General features: G+C 40.1%; 1 protein-coding gene across 1 annotated transcript; it reads left to right on the top strand.

Moving 5' to 3' along the window:
• Positions 1-6,347: 6,347 nt before the first annotated feature.
• Positions 6,348-9,293, top strand: LOC133418061 (transmembrane protein 100-like). Its single transcript, XM_061706405.1, has 2 exons — positions 6,348-6,421; positions 6,629-9,293. Exon 2 carries the CDS (start codon positions 6,799-6,801, stop codon positions 7,243-7,245), a length of 447 nt encoding a protein of 148 aa, XP_061562389.1. The 5' UTR covers positions 6,348-6,421; positions 6,629-6,798; the 3' UTR covers positions 7,246-9,293.
• Positions 9,294-24,129: the final 14,836 nt, after the last annotated feature.

The raw sequence follows: 24,129 nt of genomic DNA, 5'->3' as shown, positions 1-24,129 counted from the left end.
AAAACAAAGCTCCTCATTGTTAACAAGCATGTGAACAGGACCAATAGTCTGCAGTCTCCCTCCACACAAAAGAAAAGCCTCCCCGTCAGTGCGTCCTCCCATGGCGCTTTGGAACGCTCACATGATCAACCATGAAAGGAAGTCGTCAATAAGAGTGACCTTGTGGTACAGGAGGACACGCACAAGAAGCATTCCACAGTGGAATTCCTGCCACAGTAATAACTCTCACCTTCACTGCTGGAGCTTTCGTAAGTCATTGTTTCCCCATGCTGTAATACCGAGGTCGTCTCATGCCTCACTTGATCGTGAAGTCACATCATGAAGTAGTACTTCTGTTTTTACAAAATGGATATAATTGTCTTGAGAGATACTGCACATTAATATGACAGTATTATTAAATCTATTGCAGAAATTCACCAAAGGCTGTATTGATAATTGACTGTTGAATTATTGTCGATTTTACACAGATCTCATCTACTTTACAGTCATTTACACACATTTACAGAGCCACCATCGATGCACACTTACACGTGTTGACTTTTTAAAAATGTATTTACTGATTAACATGTTCATTATACATTTGTTAACATCTAAATCTTTTTACTAACCTAAAGTGAATTTTGGTATAGAGGTTTGATGATACATAAATACATAATACATTAAAGAAGGACTACTGAGACAGTTACAGATTTGATTATATGCAGCCTATGACATACAGTACAAAGACATTTGTAGATAACATTGTCACAAGTCACAAATCTACAATTTTTTATATCTTTTTTTTTTCAATTCAGACTCTTCTGATCAAACTCAGGAAAAGTCCGATTATCAGATGTACCTAAAAAATTATCTTGACTGATTATCCTGTGGTGTGGGGTGTTTCTTTTTTCAGGGTCAACAATCCTAAATGTTAAACCGGTTCAATATCTAAAATCTCAAATCCTTGAGTTGTGCCACGAAACAGAACAATAGCCAATTAGGGAGCGACCTGAAGAGCACACTATTGTCGGACACAATCAGACGAGAAAGTTAGCAACTGCTTGTGTTGAGTGTTACTACAAAGTGTCTCACAAGTCACTCGCCACAAAAATAAATACTGCAGTTTCCAGATAAGCTAGCAATTCTATATCTTCTACTAAACAGGTCGTGACTTCTGTTTTGGGGGAGGAGACTCGTAAGCATCTGTGGAGATATTGTTTCAGTATGTGTGTGGTGTGCTATGAGGCCAGAAAACACACACTTGCCATTTTTTCCCTTGTCATGTGAGGGATCTCTCACATTTGGTTAAGATGTTAAAAAATAGGTAATTGTGTACTCCACTTTCCTCAGTGTTGACGAATAGAGAGTTAAGCCACCAGTTGCAGTTCATGAAATGCAGCCGCACTGCAAATAAGGTTTGCTCTGCCATAAGGAAGGCACTTAAACTTAAAGGAGACTTATGTTTGTTGAAAATAATTTAACTACTCCTGGTTGTGGGGAGACACATTTTACCTTTTCCAATTTTATAAATGCATTATAATTAGCAAGTAATTTGAAAGGGCCACAGTGCATTAATTCACCTGCTCTAGAAAACACCACTGATGCAAACTGTTTTGAAGCCGTAAGAAGATGACATTTTATAAAGGACAATAAACAACCCTCCCATTCCCACCCTCTTACTGCGACCACTGACAGTAAAGATCTACGGTGATAACGAGCTACCTCTCAGCTCAATGGGTCGCATTTCTGACCAACTTATGGCTGTCATAGTTTATAGATTGATGCATGCAATTGCGGAATTAACCAGACGAACTGTCTTTGATACTGATATCAGTGTGCTATCTATTTTTTTTCTATTTTTACTCATAATACAATCCCAATTCCAATGAAGTTGGGACGTTGCGTTAAACATAAATAAAAACAGAATACAATGATTTGCAAATCATGTTCAATTTACATTTAATTTAATACACTACAAAGACAAGATATTTAATGTTCAAACTGATAAACATGATTGTTTTTAGCAAATAATCATTAACTTAGCTTCCTAAAAAGCTGGGGCATGTGGCAAAAAAGACTGAGAAAGTTGAGGAATGCTCATCAAACACCTGTTTGGAACATGCCACAGGTGAACAGGCTAATTGGGAACAGGTGGGTGCCATGATTGGGTATAAAAGGAGCTTCCCTGAATTGCTGAGTCATTCACAAGCTAAGATGGGGCGAGCTTCACCACTTTGTGAACAAGTGCGTGAGACAATAGTCAAACAGTTTAAGGACAATGTTCCTCAACGTAAAATTGCAAGGAATTTAGGGATTTCATCATCTACGGTCCATAATATCATCAAACGGTTCAGAGAATCTGGAGAAATCACTGCATGTAAGCGGCAAGGTCGAAAACCAACATTGAATGCTCGTGACCTTCGATCCCTCAGGCGGCGCTGCATCAAACACCGACATCAACGTGTAAAGGATATCGCCACATGGGCTCAGGAATACTTCAGAAAACCAATGTCAGTAAATACATTGCGGCGCTTGATCCGTCAGTGCAACTTGAAACTCTACTATGCAAAGCAAAAGCCATTTATCAACAACACCCAGAAACGCCGCCGACTTCTCTTGGCCTGAGCTCATCTATGATGGATTGATGCAAAGTGGAAAAGTGTTCTGTGGTCCGACCATCCGGAATGTTATGGACGCAAAGTTTAAAAGCCAGCATCTGTGATGGTATGGGGCTGAGTTAATGCCAATGGCATGGGTAACTTACATATCTGTGAAGGCACCATTAATGCTGAAAGGTACATACAGGTTTAGGAGAAACATATGCTGCCATACAAGCAACGTCTTTTTCATGGACGCTTCTGCTTATTTCCGCAAGACAATGCCAAACCACATTCTGCACGTGTTAAAACAGCGTGGCTTTGTAGTAAAAGAGACTAGACTGGCCTGCCTGCAGTCCCGACCTGTTTCTCATTGAAAATGTGTGGCGCATTATGAAGTGTAAAATATGACAACGGAGGCCCCGGACTGTTGAACAGCTGAAGCTGTACATCAAGCAAGAATGGGAAACAATTCCACCTACAAAGCTTCAACAATTAGTTTCCTCAGTTCCCAAACGTTTATTGAATGTTGTTAAAAGAAAAGGTGATGTAACACAGTGGTAAACATGAGCCCTGTCCCAGCTTTTTTGGAACGTGTTGCAGACATAACATTCTAAGTTAATGATTATTTGCTAAAAACAATACAGTTTATTTACAATGAACATTAAGTATCTTGTCTTTGTAGTGTATTCAATTAAATATAGGTTGAACATGATTTGCAAATCATTGTATTCTGTTTTTATTTATGTTTAACACAACAGTCCCAACTTCATTGGAATTGGGGTTGTATATGTCACCAAAAAAAAATGACACTAGCTGCAACGCTGATGGGAGGTCTGGCTGAGCAGCCTAGCAACAAGCAAACAATAAAATATAGCATTTTATGTACGTTTCTTTTTGGGTGTGCAAACATTTTTTTTTATTGTTTTTAATTATACTTATTAGAATCACCAACACTCTCATGTATATTTTTGCATTGCACACTTCATAGAATCAGGCATGCAAGGAGTCAATGGGCTCGGGTTCGTGTCTTTGGTGCCTTGCTCAAGGTCATCTTGACAGTAATCAGTAAGCAGATTAGCCTCCTCCAGCAAAATTTTTTTGTTCGCAGGGGGACTGGAACTGTGAACCCTCCAGTTCCAAAAGCCGAAATCCTTACAAACAGGCTACTGCCGCCCCATTAGTGTATGCTCACAGTGTTGGTCCAATTATTCAAATTGTCCTATGACTATATAAATCAGGCATTACAAATCTCATCTGCCATCACTGTTAAACGTTGGTGTAAGCACGTGGTCTACTAAGTGCCAATATTTTTGCTTTATATTGAACATCTTTCCAATCTGAGTTAGAAAAGGCTGAATGAATAAATGCTAACAGTCCCATTCTCACAGTGACTAAAGAAAGACATCCTGAATGGTAGCGATCCATCAGAAAAACTGCTGGGCAGATGGTCAATTACTTGTCAAAATGAGCTGCTTGTCAGTGTTTTACTCCCACTTTCACGTTAACATTTTTGAATATCGGGCCATTTCACTCCATAGTAGAAAACCACTTCTTTCATCAACAGCAGGTACTCCTCTGAGAGATGCGCCGAAATTTAACCTGAGGAAATAAAGCAGAAGCTGGGCACCGGTATTTATCCACTGCTTCAAGATGAGAGGAAAGTCAGGTTAAATCTTCACCCACGCTGGAGAACCCCCCCACACACACACATGGTATAGTCGCTGTCTCCCAGGGGAGGCCTGGAGGCTGGCTAATGCGTCTCACTGTTGCTGTCAAGGGAAGAGGTGTGAAAAACATAGACACATATTGCATTTGTGGAGGAATATCACACATGGCGGTCGGTCCTGCCGCTACGCGGGGAGTCGTGGATGACGCATGCAATGGAGGTTGGGAGGGTGTAATAGACGGGAAAAACAACATGCAGGAGAAGAGAAAGTATTCCTATGTCTCCTTTAATTGGGCAAGGAAGTAAAGTGTTATTAATTCGGTAACATGAGTGGGCCTTAAAATGATTAGTAGTTGAACAACAAGATTTCTCCAAGCCAATCAGTGAAGCAACATCATTGATGTTATTTATCCATCCATCGATCCATTTTCTGTACCGCTTATCCTCACGAGGGTCGGGGGCAAGTTGGAGCCTATCCCAGCTATCTTCGGGCGAGAGGCGGGGTACACCCTCAATTGGTCCCCACCCAATAGCAGGGTACACATAAACAAAGAACCATTCGCACTCACATTCACACCTATGGGCAATTTAGAGTCAACCTACTATGCATGTTTTTGGGATGTGGGAGGAAAAGGGAGTACCCAGAGAAAAGACATGCAAACTCCATACAGGCGGGGCCAGGATTTGAACCCCAGTCCTCAGAACTGGGAGGCAGATGTGCTAACCAGTCATCCACCGTGCCACTTTGATATTTATTTGGGAATAATTGAAATGAATGTACATGAATCCTCACTCGCGGTTCTGCATCGCAGAATTATTTTAGAATTAGTCTGTGGGGTTTATTTACCCGAACATTTCTGATACAGTCAACTTTATCGGCTAAATGATTTCAATGTGGGAGCAATGACTCATAGAAGGTGAATCTGTCTCTCGTTCTTAGAAGAAAAAGAAACATTACTTAATGCAACTCATATATTTGGTAAATCACCAAATTGTTTGAGGGCGCAAAGGACATCACCGGAAAGTAGCTGTTTAAAACACAAGCCACAGTCAGAGTTTTATGAAATAAATTCACAATTCCAGACCTTAGTCAGATGAATAGAATAATGCAGAAACTCATAACAATATTGACAGGATCAAATGCAAGGAAAAAGCAACGTGTAGCTGAATTTATACTGCTACAGTACGGTACTGTAGTTTAAAACACCAAAGCAATTAATTCTGGGTACCACAATGCTTTTTGCTGATTACATTGCCATGACCGTCAGTGTGAACAACGTTGCAAATGATCCTAACCCAGGAAATGGCCTCTTCACAAATATTTCTGCACAGGCTGTTGTTGATATCACTCATGCCCAATAGGCATGTGGTGCTGTTGTGCGTGGATGGTGACCTCAAATGAACAAAAAAAAAACATGCCTAACCTCTTTAAAGCGCCGTTTCACACATTGGCTTTGAATTGCAATTGTGTGAAACATAAATTAATATAGTAATATAATGGTACTTTGCAGATTTCATCTCCTGCAGGAGTTTTCTGGAACAAACCCCCCTCGATAAATGAGGGTTTACTGTGTATCTAATTTGAGTGGCATTAAGCAGCATTCACTTAAGTCTTGATCATCAATAATGTGAATTAGCCTTTAAAAGAAACATTTAAATGGAGATAAACTAAATTTTATATGTATGCTTTGCAGACATTGTTTTACATGACAAAAAAAAAATCAATGCTAATTGTATGTTATGCTATAAAATGCCACATTAGTTGCAGGGCTATTGCAGTTACAATATATATGATAGGATCTGCTGCTATGTCACTGAACTCAATCTTTTTTTTTTTCCAATATGAAAAAAATGTGTTTTTCTTTTATTTTCATCTGTCCACTACACTTTTTAATGTCACTCATATTCAAGTTGAGTAATGCTTCTGTACCACTGAATGAGAGCACTCAAATGTTAACGTCACCCAAACCCGTTCTCCATGAGCCCTCTCAGCTTTGTAAGCCTATCAGATCGCTGCAAAATGTCTACCGCTTCCCTTAAATCCCTCCCCGTCTCATCTGTGACTATATAGACCCCGGACAATGGCAACGCAGACATGCACACACTCATACGCTGCAGCTCGTGCTACGAGGCGGCAATGAAGGCATCACACATTGATGGACTGTGACGAAATAGGGTGAGTGGATTCTGTTTGAAGCTTTTATGTGTGCACGATTGTGCTTTGCAAAAAATAACTCAGCCGCATCACTAGGTTCTCTTGATTTCCTTTAATTCCTATCCACTTTAATGCCAATGTGTTTTCCAGCAGAAATATTCACAGTTATAGCCTTGTGTTACTATTTTAATCTTCGGCTCTCATCTGCTCCTATCTTTCAAATTGCAGGCAAGTATTGAGCGCAACAACCAGAACAAGTGTGACACAGACAGTAGTAGAAGCAGCTTGTGAAGTGGTGTGAGCTCCAGCAGCAATCAGCCGCAACCACACACTGAGAGGATCCCCTTTGCAAACAGGCACCCTTTCCTGCATTGTTACCCAAGGACACTGGCTTGGAGATGGGCTGCTCCTCTGGCCGCCAGCCCCCTGGCCCGGTCCTTCACCCAGACTTGGACTGCAGCCACGGCAGCGAGGCCAACACCTTACCCCAGGACTCGGAAAACCAGAATTTAAACAGTTCCAGAAGTGTGGAGGGACGAGAAGTCAAACCTCCGGAGTCTCTCCCCACACTGGAGCGACTGGCTCAAGCTACAGGCGGCACAGAAAAGTCCTGGTACCGCTGCGTGTTCCCTTTCGGGGTGATCTCGCTGGTCATCGGGATGGCGGGCACGGGGGTGACGTTCAACTTCAACACTCTGCTCCAGACCAAAGTGGTGTCGGTGGCGTTGCTTTGCGTTGGTGTCGTGATGCTGCTCGTGGCCGCTGTTTGTTGGCGGGCCCACAGATTAAGGAGAAGGAAAAAGAAGGAGGGAGGGTTCTTCACTGCTGATCTGGGTACTTTGTGATGGACGGTGTCAGGCATATCCCAGACGGAAAGAACACTTTGAGCCAGACTGTCAATTACAAGGACAGATGAATGACAAGACATTTGGACAAAGGTGTGTTATTATAAGTTTGGTGTAATACTGTGGCAGTACTGCATCAACACAACTAGACAAACAGTTTAGCAGAGGGATCCCCACCATCTTGACCACTGAAATAGAATGTGTCATACTTCAAAGTCCTGATACTGACGACAACACCAACATGTCAGAAAATTCATTGATCCAATGAAGTACACCCAAGAGTGGCCTCCTCATGCCAGGGAACTGTAGTAGAGATATGCAAGAGTTATAAATACATCCAGATCCTTATCTTGAAACTTGATACTACAATGTTTACCTAAAGGGCAACATTTTTGTAGCAAGGTAAATATGAGGTCATGACGGTCCGATGTAAAATTGAACAAGGGTTCTGGTAAAGCTTCTCTGTATGCTGACTGTTTATAAGAAGTGGCAAATATCATGCATGACTGATTGTTCTGTGACCTATAGCCTTGTGTTGAAGCTGTGGAGATGATAAATTTAAATGATGCAATTTGTATTTACATTTGTATATTTGGCCTATTGAAAACAGACTTCAGTAGAAATCTAATGGTTGTACTTTGTAGTGGCGGGCCCACCGGCACAATTATTTGATCCCAAGAACAGTCAAAATATACTTTGAAATGGTAAATGATGAAACTGATAACACCTAGGACCTATTGTACAGCTAATGTGCACAATACCATGGGTATACACAACCATGGTAACAAGCCATTTTCAAGGAAACTTAAATAGTTCCCGGCATTCCTCAAATTGTGGCATCTAGTTTATAAACTGCATGGGTTTACTAGTGGGAAGTGATTTATTTAAGCTTTAGTGAGTGGTATAGTGACAAAATTGAACCATTATTTGTCAAGGTAGAGCCTCGAGCAAGACTAAAATAGTGGTAGGGGAGTCCATTTATGTCACTTAAAGTACAAGCTACTATAGGGTGTGATGTACTGTATGTTACCAAGTTCTAAATGTTAAATGTCAAGGATACAAACATTTTAACATTTGAACATTGAACATTTGGAAACTGTCCTGCTTTGTAGAAAGTGGGCTGTTCTTTTCTAAATTGACTTTTTGTAGCTGACTGAAAATCAGTAAAAAAAAAAATATAATAATATATATATTTTTTTTAAAACACACACAATTTAAGGAAACAAATTGTGCTTGTGAGGGCAACTTCTAAAAGCATCAGACTCTCAAAGGGACAACACTTTCCCCTGCTGTCCCTGAGCTTTGTTGGGAAAACCACTATCCAGCTATGTGGGATCAATAGAAATTGTAATGCTGTGAATGACAAAGCCTTGGGGGAAATTGACTATATTTTCTGTTACTGCAAATGTAATTGCTTTGCCTGCTGTATGCCTTGTTGATGGTGACCCTTTCATTGTATGACAAGCAAATCCCATTCCAGACATACCTCAGTGAATACAAAGCAACAAAAAAACAGCACAACTGTTCTCTTGATCCACACTAAATCAAACAGAGGCGACTACCACTGACATGAAAAGAAGGTGCGTGCAACGAGAGAACCCCATTCAGCACTTCCCTTGCACTTTCCATTCTCCCATTATCCATGAAACGATTCACACGTGCTTGTTTAGATGACGTGAGAAATGAATACAGCTAATGTGGACGATAACTTAGCCAGTGATAGCATTTGTGAAAGTGCTATAGTGCTGCCCTTTTTTGAGCACCCGACAGTAGAATGTCTAAAGTCTTGAAGACGTAATAGTGGAGCCAACATGTAGCATATAGGTCAGCCAGTGTAAATCACAATGTCATGATGATGTAATAATGGCTTTTAGCAGCAGGTGATGTGGTTCGACCCAGCAGCATCTACTTAGCTGTAGCAATGTATTTGATGGATAATCGCTTCGATTAAATGTTAACTGGGTATCACATGTGGTCCTTTTTTTCCCCCCCCCCCATATTATGAGACATTTTAGTGAGGTGTTCTTCCTACGCTTGCATATTTTTTAACCAGGTACTTTATTCAAAATTCCAAAAACATGTATGTTAGGTTAATTGAATACTTAAAATTGCCCATAGGTGTGAATGTGAGTGTGAATGGCTGGCTATATGTGTCCTGTGATTGGTTGGCAACCAGTCCTGGGTGTGCCCTGCCTTTTGCCCATTCAGCTGGAATAGGCTCAAACTCATCGGTGACCCCGATAAGGAGAAGCACCACAGAAAATGAATGGATGGATTACAAACTTGAATCTGTTTCCACGTATTTCCAGGGTAGGGATCCTGAAAAATGTAGAATAAATAATATTTTTACCACAAAAAAAAAAAGCAATGGTTTAATGCCAGGAGAGTAGTACAAGATAATTACATTTGAACTTTTTGGAGAATTAAATTGCAAGGAGGCAGCACAGTGTTAGTTGTGGTTAGAAAGTCTGCCTCACAGTTCTGAGGTTTGGTGTTTGTGTGGAGTTTGCATGTTCTCCTTGTGCTAACGTGGGTTTTCTCCAGTTACTCCGGCTTCCTCCCACATTACAAAAACATGAAAATTTGGCTAATTGAAGATAATAGCCATAGATGTGAATCTGAGTGTGAATGGTTGTCTATATGTGCCCTATGAGCAGTCCGTGGTGTAACCCATCTCTCATCCAGTCACACCATAATTAGTACAAGCACTATTGAAAATGGATGTACGGAAGTCATTCAAATATGAAATCATAAAAATACATAGCTTCATAAATTAGTTATATCCATATCATAAAGTGTCATTTTGTTCTCTGAAAGACACCTGAGTATTTTTTCTCTGCACCCTAGTTTTTTTCTCTTCATTCTGCCATTAACATTCTAGATAAGGCCAAATAAACAATGGCATGTTAATGTGTGTGCATATAAATGTGTAGCTATGAAAACATGTCTGAATGTACATGAACAGTAAGTGTCTTATGAACTTTAAAGGCTATAAAGATGTATCTTCTATTTTGTATAGTGAAAAAAGCGCTGTGTGTTTTATAACAGAAACAGGTTGCTTTTATTTATTCATATTCTTTTCACCTGCAGTAACATGAATATAAAGTGCTATTAAGATAAGGCAACTGTCACGTCCAGTATATTTATTGATTTAATGGCATGACCTATTATGTTACTGAGTTCCTGCTCCTGTTTCTTCACCAGAAAAAAAGAAAAAAAAAGATATTTATATAATTATTTTATCTGCTTGACATTTGTGTATTTTTGTCATTCAAGTGCTGGAAGACAAATAAAAAGTGAAGCCTTCTGGGTCTCATTTGTTACTATGCAGGGGATGCGCTGTCCAAATGCCAATTGCTGTCATTTGAAAGAGCACCAGCAGGTCGGATTCAACCATCATAACTCACTTTTTACTTTTAATTGACGCTGCAGAAATTTTATCTCCACTGCAGCTGATGCGGATAACGCTACAGATGATGAAACTCCATTTTGCGTGACGCACAGATGGGAAACAATGGCTATAACAAAAGCAGTTGCTATTGGCAACTCGTACAGAATGACCGAATTGTAACATTAACATCTTTCTGATGGCCTTCTGTTCATTTTAGATTAAAAAAAAGTTCAAGTGTTCTGGGTCTATAGCAACATGGTTTAGTTTCAGAGAATTAGCAACCAGAAGGATAGCAGATGGGCTGCTGGTGACGGCTTGCTAAGCTTGATTATTCGAATTGTCATTATTGAGACAATTGTCATTATTTTCAGGAACAAGGCTTAAGCTAAAACAAGTGTGTTCAGTACCAAACATACATCTGAGCGTTTGACCTGTGCCCCCTAACACTGTGCTTGCCCCCCCCCCAACCCCACCACCCATCGAATATATTTTGATGTACCAAGCAAGTTCATATCGTGTTTGGCATTTAGAGGTTCCACAGTATTGTCATAACAATTAATTGTCAATGTGATTTTGTTGTTTCATTGCCTGCTGCTGGAAATGCTTTCAACAGTTGTGATGAAAATGTAGCTGAATATCATATGAGCAAAATTTACTGAAATATATATTTTGTTAAAAAAATAAATAAATAATTTACCAGGTTTTTCTGTGTAATGTGTAACAAAAATATACATTAGATTGCAAATTGCATTCCCGGTTGGGGGATTAAAATGAGTACAATAACTTCAATGAAAATTCACAACAGCTGGCTATAAGGGAGATTATCTTTATAAAAAACAACAAGTTCTCCTTAGCATCTTAGCTCTAGCATTGGAACTTAAACGACTGTTCCACCTAATTTTGCTGGTCCCTTTTATTATTTAAAGGCAAGATCAGAACATTTGATTTCATTTTTAATATTTGTATCCCCTGTCATCCATTTCAGCTCCATCAAGCAACACAAAATCCTCTACGAATTCAGTGCACACTTTATGCTCAGCACCAAACCCCTGACAGACAAGAACAGAACAGAGCGTTTTGCTCCAGAGAGGCAGAAATATCCCTTGGGAGTACAGCAAGACCAAAAAAACGTAGAGAAAGTCTGATAAGAAAATTAAATAAAGTCATGTGTGCTCCAATTAAATAGTCAAGTCTTCTACTTAGTGCTCTATTGATTTTACCAGCCGTGTCCATGCCCAGCACCTTTTGTGAGCACAGCTGTCGGAATGAGTATTCCAATGAGCACGCCTCCCGACCCGTGTGTGCCCGCGCTTTCTTCCTCCCACTCCTCCTTTTCCTCTTCCTCACATCCACCCATCTATAAGGGATCGTGTCATCCTTGCTCCCTCTTCGCTGGGCCCCTGGAACAGTCTAAAAATAAACTGAGGCTGACTGGAAAGCAAAAGGAAAAGAAATTTGGTTACTATATTGTTTGAGGATGTTGCAGCTCCCTAATATCAAATCGGAGAAATAGCTCCGGAAATTTGACTGAAATTAATATTTCTTATCAATTTCTTCACCCATTACAGATATACTTCACCCTGTAAAGACAATAAATAAAATTTTCAGTTGTGGAGACCGCACTTTATACATTCAGCAAACACTAATACCCAGCACATCGTCAACTCATCAGAAGTTAAGGCTGTTAGCTAACGCTTATCCGTGCATCCAACAAAACTCAAGCACGTGTAAAATGTTATTTAATCCTGATGTTTTGTAACAGTGGGGCAAAACAGCTCGTTAACTGAAACATTTTCAGAAATTTTCCATGTTTTTTGAATTCACACTTGATGGGTGGGCATATACTAGAGATCCAATCATTTCTATGATTTTTTTCTATACATCCAATTCAAACATTTTTTTAAAAACATGAATGTACAGTACGTTTTCCAATGTAGCTATGGTGATGACAGAGATACTGTGCTCTTTATGACAAAGTAGTGTACAATCAGGTGCACGTGGTTGCTTCCTTGTTCTTCTGAGCTTTTCCCTATTTGTTGCATTCACTGACCCGATGCATTCATTTCTTATTCCGTCTTTTCAATTTACTCTTGACATTCATTGCAACATCTTTATTTCAATAATATAAAGTTTCTTCTACTTTCTTTAGTGGTGCTGCATCCAATCTGTACACCTTCTTTATGGACTTGTAATTTATGAGGGACTGTCATATATCACCACCGATACCTTCCTCCAGTTGTTCCATCCATGTATACGATATAGTTAACGTCTTTCTCCATTATCCCTCTCCAGCTAAAATCAAACCAAGATACCAAAATATCCTCTTTTTAAATTTGTTCAATTTCATCTTTTCACAAATCTATACTGTTGGTCAGTTCCCACATGGGTCTGTTATTTTTACAACTTGTTGAGGAAAGAGGTGTCGTGGTTTCTTTTTAAGTACAGTATGGTGGTTTTTTTTTGTATTTATGCTGTACTGGCAGTGTAGTGGTACAAGTTGCTGCCTTACACACAGACAGAGTGGGTCAAATTTCCAGTCAGTGCCCTCCTACCCAGCCACTGCTGGTCCCAAGCCTGGATAAAAATGGGTGGGTTGTGTCAGGAAGGGCATCTGGTGTAAAATCTATGCCAAACAAATCATGTGAGTGACTTGCTGCGATGCACTCTGATGGGACAAGCTAAAAGTTATTTATTTTTTAAGGTTCTTCCTTCTGTAAGAAAAACAAATGTGAGCACTTCTCTGCTCTTTAATGCTAGTTGTTAGTCATTGTGCTTTCGGCTATATGCTATTTATGTGAGCACCTGCTTGGTAATTTGGCCAGGTGCTTTCTAATGTTGCAATACTGAAGGTCGGTTGTAGTATCAAGTCTTGTAAGATTTGATGACGTCTCCCATGATACCTGACTTTTTTTGACCATTTTGGTTGAATTCCTAATTAAACTGTACGTCTTATCTTTATGTAAGGCCGTTATGACATCAAGTACTGTTGAGGATGTAAGAATCTGGGCTTGTACTGACAATTTTCACCCCTGTGCATTTAAGCAGAGTAAATCATTCCTCCTCTTTGTCAACCTCCGTCTTTTGTGTTTTCCTGGGAAAAAAACAATGTAATTAGCAACTTCAGCTAATTAGCTGACATTGAATCTCTTTTGCCCACTTCAGGCTTGAAGGTCCAGTGTTAAAGGTGGTTCATTATCGCAGTGCCAAGACAGCATTGCTGTCACTTCCCTTTGTCCCCCTCTTCATCCTTTTTCACTCGATTCCGAGCAGTTCAAGAAAACAGCACATTGCGTTTAAATAGGTTAACACTCATTTTCAAAAACGAGCAGAAAAGACAGGCAGAAAAGGCAAGGTGCAAATTAACGTTTGCTTTGTGATTTTCATCCTTCTCATTGTGATGTCTTGTGGTGCTGCCGCACAAATGGCTTGCTCATTTCCTCTGTCAGCATTATAAGGTGATCGTATCAATTATTAAGTTATGCACACGCTTCAAGGGATTCACAGTCGCTGATGAGCATCATCACAAGGACATTATTGTGGAAAATTGCAATCAGCACTTTTGCCTGTCTGCAGTTTCACCACATCATGTTTTATTTATCTATTTATGCCGGCATTAATATTTAACCAGGAAATGAGACTCTTCTTACAAGAGTGTTCCACAAGACCAAACATATACCACATATTACTATGAGGGGCCGTTAGGGACATTATTCAGGATTAGCTCTCAAATGCTTTCACACACACACAAACTACCAAAAGGCTCTCATAAACACAACTCAAACACTCTCATATGCACGGGTCTTGCTCTCATAAAGACTACTCAAACACTCTCATTAACACGACTCAAACACTCACACACGCACGAGTCTTGCTCTCATAAAGACTACTCAAACACTCTCATTAACACTACTCAAACACTCTCATGCGCACAAATCTTGCTCTCATAAAGACCACTCAAAAACTCTCATGAACTAACTCAAATGCGTTCACGCGAACACGTCAATCACATTTTTGCACACGTAATTGGCATTCACGAGTTCATGTCAATCATGCTCACGCACATGTCGATTATGCTCACACGTGAATGATGTAAATCTTTTATTCAGTAGTTAATTCAAAAAGTGAAATTATAGAGATGCACTGCACAGTGTACACACTCAAGAGTGAAGTATTTTATATTTAAAATATGTATTATTTGGATGATTACAGCACATAGCAAATACAAAGAATTCCCCATATTGAGAAAGTAAAATATATCATCAAGCAAAATAGTGAATTAATTAAAGAAATGAAGTAATTTTAACGGAGAAATTAGGCTGGAACTTACCCTCTGAAAAGTACTTCAGTGTTTAAACACTATGAGTATTGAAAAAAACGTTTCAACTATATTCTAATTTATTGAGCTGTACCTATATTGAAAAAAGTATATATTTGACTCTGAACGTGTGTAGTCTGGAGTGCATATCTATGACATGAGTTTCGCTACGACAATTAAATTCCTTAATTCCCTTTGGCCACATCAATAGGTACACCGGCGCAGGGGAGCTTAAATGCGACTATACGGCCATCCTGTCTGCAACGAACCGTATATGTTTCAGAGTGTAACGCAGCGGTGTTGAAACTCTGTCTTGAGTTTCTGTCTCTGCGCTTTAGCCCGAAAGGCACATTTATTCGGCAGCATCCGTGTCTGGTTAATGGCGTCTCGCTCTTGATAGATGAGCCAGCCTAGCCCTACGTTGGACACTACATGGCTTCTGATTGGCTGACCATTACGTCATATAATACAGCATTTACACATTAAAAGCAGATATTTTAAATCAATGAAGAAAAGCATTATTGTAACACAATAATAAAGTATATGACATATATACATTATAAATATAAATGTATGTACTATACAGTATAATGCAATGTAATGCTACTGCTTAGGCTTACTATTGTACTTTATGACTGTTGGTCAATGCCATATTTTATTTTGAAACCACTTACTTTTCAACTCATATAAATACACGCTCACATAAACATGTCAAATGTCTGCACACATCCAGCTCAAATAAGCTCGCATAAACATGTCAAATTTATTCGCATACCATCCTCATATCCATTTATAAAATATACTCAGATCCTTTCACATTTCCATGTCAAATGCTCGCATACATGCTTGTGGGAAAGACAAAAAAATCTTGGGAGATTTATTTTAAGATAGATAGATTGATCTCTTTTTATGCTCCTCTTTCCTGATCAAAAGTCACAGATATATACATCAAAGGTGACAACCGCAGGGTAGGGCACAGGATCGTACAGGGACGACAGTGGCATGCCCATATTTGCTGCTGGTTGCTAAGCAACTGAACGGGAAGTAGCCTGGTGCCTGGAGAGAGAGAGCCCTGGCTTTGCTTATAATAAGGAGAAAATGAGACTCAAGTGAAGCATGTGTGACTATGCTATATTTTATTTTAAGATTTGTATTATTAAATACTAAAATCACCATTCTATTATTTTCAAATGACATTCAAAGTTGTGGCGATTGTCAATCGCTGTGCCTTCTTCACCACATAATTGTGTAAGACATTTTCCGTAATTGTGTAAGACAAGAGCTCGTAACACTGGGGCACTACCTTCATATTTTTTATTTCATTTTCCCGGATTTTTACTGTACGATTTGGCCAATATCGCTTGGTTTTGTCACTGAAATCACTCCACCACCTCCTAATGGGTGCGCCAATATGTCGTCCCCGATTCATGCGTCGCCAGCAAATACAAAATGAACGGGTTGGTTGACAGTGCACTGTGCTGCGTTTTGTGTGTGTGTGAGTGCGTGCGTGTGTGTGCGTGTGTGTGTGTGTGTGTGTGTGTGTGTGTGTGTGTGTGTGTAAAAAGGCTTAAGAGTACGGAAGCATACATGACTGCCCAAAAACCCTGCTAGAGCTCATCAACCTGGACATGGAGACACGGTCTGAATGTGTTTCTTTCTCATGAAGTGCTGTGATATCACATACAGGATATTGGACATGTCCGTTTGCCCTGGCTTGTTAAATTCACCTCAGTTGCCAAATTGATTGATTGGGTCAAAGAGTGTAACAGTCTTTGAATTAAATACTGTATTATAGTTCTACTGAACATGTTATTTTATTCACACACAAAAAGGAGGGCAGAGTGATGCATTGAAAGGGCTGAGGCTTTCTGGATTTTAAATTCAAAAGCTATAAAAATCAGGTATTAAACAAAGATTCAGGTAATATTATTAATTAAATATGAATGCTCCAATTCATATATGTATTTTAGACATGAAAATAACTGTAAAATTGCGTCGTAGTTTACAGCTGGTTGTCATAGTGACACTTATAATAAATACACACAAAAAAAACTGATTGCATAAGAAAAAAATGACATCAGTAGGGAAGGATTGCCAGATGAGGTGTGCAGAAATAAAAGCTGTGGTGCCCCAGAAAGATAAGGCTATGGATCTGATGATACACCTAATCAGACTAGAAATTGCAACCGTTTTATATCCTCCAGAAAATACAGCTGATTGACAATATTCATTTTTGTTGGATAATGATGACGATGGTTGTTTCTGATTATTAATCAAGAGGAAAAGACGATCACATTTGACAAATGTAACCTTTTGTCCCAATTGAATATCACAGTAAAAAAATAGTCTGCTGATTGTGGTAGTTCTGTAATGCAAAGTGAACAATGTCTTTTGAATGTTTTATGAGAGAAACACAAGACAACCATTGTCAGACAAATGATTTGTCTTTCAGAAGTGTACAATATATTCAGTAGTACTCCTCTTCAAACTGGTCCTAGATTATAGGGGAAGAAAATCACGTGAAACTTCTGCTCAGCCTTCAGTATAATTTACTGTACTAATTTCTACTATTTTAGTTTGTGTTTTTGCCCCTTCATTACTGATGGTACAGTGGTTGACTCTCCTGACTTCCGCACAGGCAGTGCAAGCAGAAACAACGGAGGCTAAAACACTTTAACTTTAAAATAACTGTATGAATAACCATTAAAATGTGAGTACTCCCTTTGTGAGGTGATCTCATTTGCATATACGAGAGAGGTTAACGTTGATTGAAAAATGTCATCTGAGAGAGAAAGGTTTCATATTATTGGATGGTAGCATGGGTTACTACTGAGCACATCTCACTCAGTCTGGACAAGCATCAGCTACTTATAACCCTAATGAGGACATGGATGGATGGATGGATGGGTGGTCGGGTGGATGGCTGGATGGATTTTATTTCTAACGTGTGCTTCTGACTTGAGTACTTGACTGCCTGGTGAGCTAATGTAATACGAAAACCATAAATGACACATAAACGGTATTGTTTTGTTCTTATACCGGAAAGAAGGACATTTTAAAAGGGAAGAGACACACAAACAAGTTGTTCCATAATATGGTAATATTCATCCGTGATTTATTTGCCAGACTTTTCTCATTATTTCCACTTGAACACATTTTATGCTCTTTAGAAGCTTTTCAAAAATCCATTCTTTGCTAGATGTTTATGGCTCACTTTTTTTCTGCCACAATAGTGAGACTAAATGACATGAATTATAATTTACTTGATAGCGGTCATCACTGTTCATACTTTTACAATGACTCAAATGATGAGACAGATCACATTGGGATTGCCCAGTCAAACCTTGTGTCTCAAATGTGCTGTTTTTCTCCACTTTACACTACACTATTGTAATGTGTCATCCTACCTCATTCACTGACATCTGGATTTTTGCCTGTTTTACTGCCACTCTACTGTCATTGGGTTTTTACCTCAACCAGAGTTTGAGCGTTTGTTTTTTTTTTTGTTTGTTTTTTTTAGAGAATGATCATTTGCTTATGAAAGTTGTCTTACTCCACAATTTGTTCCACCACTTCTGAAACAAATGAATCTCATTCGCTCAGTGATTCTCAACCATTGTGCCTCAGCAAATTAGTCTGCCAAGTGATGCCCAATTTCCTAATTAGTTTTTTAACAACAAATCTTTATTCATCAATTGTGTCTCTACCAGACAGGCAGAGCAAAACTCTTCCACTTTTTGCCATTAATAGAACAGAATGAATAGCTTTTTGTTCAACAAGCTCAGATTTCACACTAGATATGTAAATCTGGGAGTAAATTGGTTGACATTTAACGTTGACCGACTGGTTAGAGCGTCTGCCTAACAGTTCTGAGGGCCGGGGTTCAATCCCCTGGCCCTACCTCTGTGGAGTTTGCATGTTCTCCCCGTGCCTGTGTGGGTTTTCTCCGGGCACTCCTGCCGATTATAGCTGGGATAGGCTCCAGCACGCCCGTGACCCGTGTGAGGATAAGCGGCTCAGAAAATGGATGGTTGGATGGATGATTGACATTTATTTTAGTCTATTGTATGTACCATTGTGACATTTTTATTTGGTGACGTGCTGTGAGATTTTTCTTATTGTAAAATAGCTGCCCAGTATAAGTTGAGAAATGATGCATAAGGTTGTGTGATCAAGGAGCATATCCAAAAATATAGATCATAAGCTTTCTGTTACTTTCTACTATTGAGAAATGTTTTTATTTTTTTTTAATCAGGTGAGTGTGCTTCATAAAGACTGTATGACTCAAGTAAGAAAAAAAATCTGTTAAACAAAAATAGAGCTAATAGGAAAGCCAAAGTGGGAGAACCTTAAACCGGCATTATTTTTAATGATCGGCATGGATTCCTCCCACCACTTTCCGATGTTTCTTTCATCCTTTCTTGTCTGCTCTACAGGTGACAGCCTAACCAGAAGGTCATTGCCGACCGACGCCTGACATGCTTGCACTCCCTCATTTCCAGAAATACTGTATGTGCCAAATGTGGTTCTCTCATATAAATTGGAATTACACTTCAATTCAGATGTAATGCCTATATCGACTGCCTATTTCCACATACATTTCAAAGAAAGCATTTCTGATATGGCTGTGCTTACACTCACGGAAGCTATGAAAGAACTCACGTGAACAAATATCCAAACTGCACATACTGTAAATAACTCCCCAAGGGTCAACATGATACATTGAGCAGCAGAAGTAAAAGTAATAAATAAATAATACAAACATTAAATGTCAGACAACCTTTAGTTGTCCTGGGCCGAGTCTCCCAAATGCCCCACACCGTTGATTTAAAGGAGGGTAATCTCCATATGACTTCACCGGCCGCCTTTTTAAGCATACTTAGACCATAGCTAAATGTTGTTCTTTTACTTTAGTTTTAATGTAGAGCAGGTATGTTTATTTGTGTTGTTTGGGGTGGGGGGTACAAATGTGTTTCCATTACGTCAATATCATATTTACGACTCACAAAAAATTAACAATATTTGGTGTGGAGTTTGCATGTTCTCCCCGTGCCTGCGTGGGTTTTCTCCGGGCACTCCGGTTTCCTCCCACATCCCAAAAACATGCATGGTAGATTAATTGAAGACTTTAAAGTGCCCGTAGGTGTGAATGTGAGTGTGAATGGTTGTGTGTTTCTATGTGCCCTGCGATTGGCTGGCAACCAGTTCAGGGTGTACCCCGCCTCCTGCCCGATGATAGCTGGGATAGGCTCCAGCACCCCCGCGACCCTTGTGAGGATAAGCAGCTCAGAAAATGGATCGCTTTTGGATGAAATTTCAGGATGTAACCTAAAAAGTGTTAGCCTTTACTCGTGAATTTGATTTAACTTTTTTCTAAATTTTTAAATGATACAGTGCTTTTTGCACAATTTGGTGTTCTGGAACAGGGAGATAAATGGTCAAATTAACAACAGGTCTTTCTTTGTTTGTTTGTGTGTCAGTTTCCGAGTAGGTCCATTTCCATGCCTTTCTGGGAGTCTTCTCTCTTTATCCTGCTGCTGTAACGAGCTAACCCTCTGATTGGAATGTATTTTTCTATTTACTCTGCCATTATTGCATCACTTAAGAGCAGAAAATCGGAATTGTGTCACTTTAAACCATGTAGTGTAAATCCAGCCAGACGCCTCCATACACTCCACAAATAAAACAACATTTGCATGCATTCATAACCTGGGATGCATGTATGTGTGGGCATAATTGGGAAATAACGTTGAGCTACTGAATTCATATCTTTTTCTTCCTCCTTTCCTTTCGGCTTATCCCATTAGGGGTTGCACCAGCGAGTCATCGTTTTCCATGTAAGCCGATCTCCTGCATCCTCCTCTCGAACAGCAACTGCCCTCATGTCTTCCCTCACGACATCCATCAACCTTCTCTTTGGTCTTCCTCTGGCTCTCTTGCCTGTCAGCTCCATCATCATCATCCTTCTACCAATATACTCACTATTTCTCCTCTGGACGTGTCCAAACCATCGAAGTCTGCTCTCTCTAACTTTGTCTCCAAAACATCGAACCTTGGCTGTCACTCTGATGCGCTCATTTCTAATTTTATCCAACCTGGTCACTCCGAGAGCGAACCTCAACATCTTCATTTCCGCCACCTCCAGCTCTGCTTCCTGTCCACCGTCTCTAATCCGCACATCATGGCTGGCCTCACCACAGTTTTATAAACTTTGCCCTTCATCCTAGCAGAGACTCTTCTGTCACATAACACACCTGACACCTTCCTCCACCCGTTCCAACCTGCTTGGACACGCTTCTTCACTTCCTGACCACACTCACCATTGCTCTGGACTGTTGACCCCAAGTATTTAAAGTCCTCCACCCTTGCTATCTCTTCTCCTTGTAGCCTCACTCTTCCCACTTCACCCCTCTCATTCATGCACATATATTCTGTATTTGGGTAATCTTCATTCCTCTCCTTTCCAGTGCATGCCTCCATCTTTCTAGCTGTTCCTCCACCTGCTCCCTGCTTTCATTGCAGATCACAATGTCATCTGAAAACACCATGGTCCACGGGGATTCCAGTCTAACCTCATCTGTCAGCCTATCCATCACCACTGCAAAGAGGAAGGGGCTCAGGGCTGATCCCTGATGCAGTCCCACCTCCACCTTAAAGTCCTCTGTCACACCTACAGCACACCTCACCACTGTTCTCCTGACCTCCTGTATTATTCTAACATACTTCTCTGCCACTCCAGACATCTGCATGCAGTACCACAGTTCCTCTCTGGGTATTATTCCCCCTTACTAATCATTGCCACTTCCTGGTCCACCACATTTGCCTCTTCTACTCTTCTTTCTCTCTCATTTTCCTCATTCATCAACACCTCAAAGTATTCTTTCCATCTGTCCAGCACACTACTGGCACCAGTCAACACATCTCCATCTCTATCCTTAATCACCCTAACCTGCTGCACATCCTTCCCATCTCTATCCCTCTGTCTGGCCAACCTGTAGAGATCCTTTTCTCCTTCTTTAGTGTCCAACCTGGCATACATGGCATCACATGCCTCTTCTTTGGCCTTTGACACCTCTACCTTTGCCCTATGTTGCATCTCCACATATTCCTTTCGCCTCTCCTCGGTCCTCTCAGTGTCCCACTTCTTCTTAGCTAACCTTTTTCCTTGTAGGATTTCCTGTACTGTGAGGTTACACCACCAAGTCTCCTTCTCTCCTTTCCTGCCAGAAGATACATCAAGTACTCTGTATCTGTCGCTGCCTCCTGCCCGAAGATAGCTGGGATAGGCTCTAGCACGCCCGCGACCCTAGTGAGGAAAAGCAGTGAAGAAAATGGATGGATGGATATCAAATGCGGCGGCACGGTGGCCGACTGGTTAGAGCGTCAGCCTCACAGTTCTGAGTTCAATCCCCGGCCCCGCCTGTGTGGAGTTTGCATGTTCTCCCCGTGCCTGCGTGGGTTTTCTCCGGGCACTCCGGTTTCCGGCCACATCCCAAAAACATGCATTAATTGGAGACTCTCAATTGCCCGTAGGTGTGACTGTGAATGCAAATGGTGGTTTGTTTGTATGTGCCCTGTGATTGGCTGGCAACCAGTTCAGGGTATACCCCGCCTCCTGCCCGATGACAGCTGGGATAGGCTTCAGCACGCCCGCGACCCTAGTGAGGAGAAGCGGCTCAGAAAATGGATGGCTGGATGGCTGGATTTCAAATGCATGTAAATTAAAAAATAATAATAAAAAATTAGCTTTGACTCTGTATTTTCCATCTTGGGGGTTCAACAGGCGTATACAAATGTGAAATGGAAGAGGAATGTTATTCGCACTGCTGGAGCTTGATTTTTCACCCCCTTTTTATTTGGTTGTCTCTTATTGTCACTCACGGCCATACAAAACAGCCACAAGGAATATGAATTGGAGTTTTGACAAAAGTCACCCAGAAAAAGCTTTTACCTTAGAAGAAGAAGAAAAAGGGAAGATGGCCATTATTTCTGTGTATCAAGGAAGGTGAAAAAAGTAGTGAATCTCTTTCACAGTAGTTCGATGCTTTGTTGATATAGCTTTTAGGAGGATGGAGAATCACAAGTATGTAAGAAAAAAAGAAAAAAATGTATTGTAAAATCTTGCTTCCATTTAGTGGCTTTAGAAGTAGATGAGACCTCAGCTTCCATACATAAGCATACTAATCTAGTTATGTGCTTGCAACTAAAAATAAATTAAAACAAATCTTTACCTCAGCAAAAGCATTTGTTTCAACAGAGTGGATTCGTCAGGTGTTTTTGTACAGCTTCATGTCAGCAATATTGTTTTATTTAATATTTCTATGAAATCGTCCTTGGTCCAAAGATTTGTTGCACTTATGTAGGTTTTTATTTGCTTGGATCAAAAGAACTGGATGAAATGGTATATCATTCAGCTTTTGAAATCATTAGTGACAAATATTTAAGCCTTGGCAGAAGCTAAAATAGTTTCTTCCTTTTGTCTGTTTGTCTACTACCTTTGCTTTCACTGTCAAACTCACAGATCAGTGCCAAATCCTTGATATTTATAATTGTAATTAAAAGTTACCTGATCAAGCTGCTACATGAGAGCAGAAAAAAAAGGATTTTTCTTTAGCCATGATGAAGCAGCATGTGCGCATTATTCAATGAAGTGTTTGTGCTGTATAATCTCATGCAATGAATAACCTAGAAAGACAACTCTTTGTGTTTCTCCATGTTAATCAGAAGAATTTTGATTAAATTATCCATCCATCCATCCATCCATCCATTTTCTGAGGCGCTTATCCTCACGCGGGCGTGAGGTGGGGCCGGGGATTGAACCCCGGTCCTCAGAACTGTGAGGCAGACGCGCTAACCAGTCTTTCACCATGCCGCTTGATTAAATTATATTAAATAATTTGTCAATACGTCATCATGATTATATAGCCTATTGACCAAATAGGAATGTATTAACCGCTCACAAATCAGCACACATTTATACAACAGAGCTTGTGTAGGCCCAATCTCGTGTGTGTGTAGGAAGGTGTGGCTTGAGTCATGTAACAGGAATATAAAAAAAAAAAAAAAAAAAAGAAAGGTTTAAAGAAAAAAAAACATGTCGACTAAATTGCCTTGTATCCTGCTGTGGAAAATTACTGTACCTCTCTCGTAGCTCCGCCCACAGCCTTTGGGAAATAGG

Source organism: Phycodurus eques, chromosome 19 (assembly GCF_024500275.1).
Source record: "Phycodurus eques isolate BA_2022a chromosome 19, UOR_Pequ_1.1, whole genome shotgun sequence".
Taxonomy (NCBI): Eukaryota; Metazoa; Chordata; class Actinopteri; order Syngnathiformes; family Syngnathidae; genus Phycodurus; species Phycodurus eques.
Note: the sequence above shows the minus strand (reverse complement) of the source record. Positions and strands in the feature narration are given on the sequence as shown.

Bases quoted from the DNA above. Each gene is read 5' to 3' on its own strand.
- LOC133418061 (XM_061706405.1), top strand. From the start codon at position 6,799: ATGGGCTGCTCCTCTGGCCGCCAGCCCCCTGGCCCGGTCCTTCACCCA.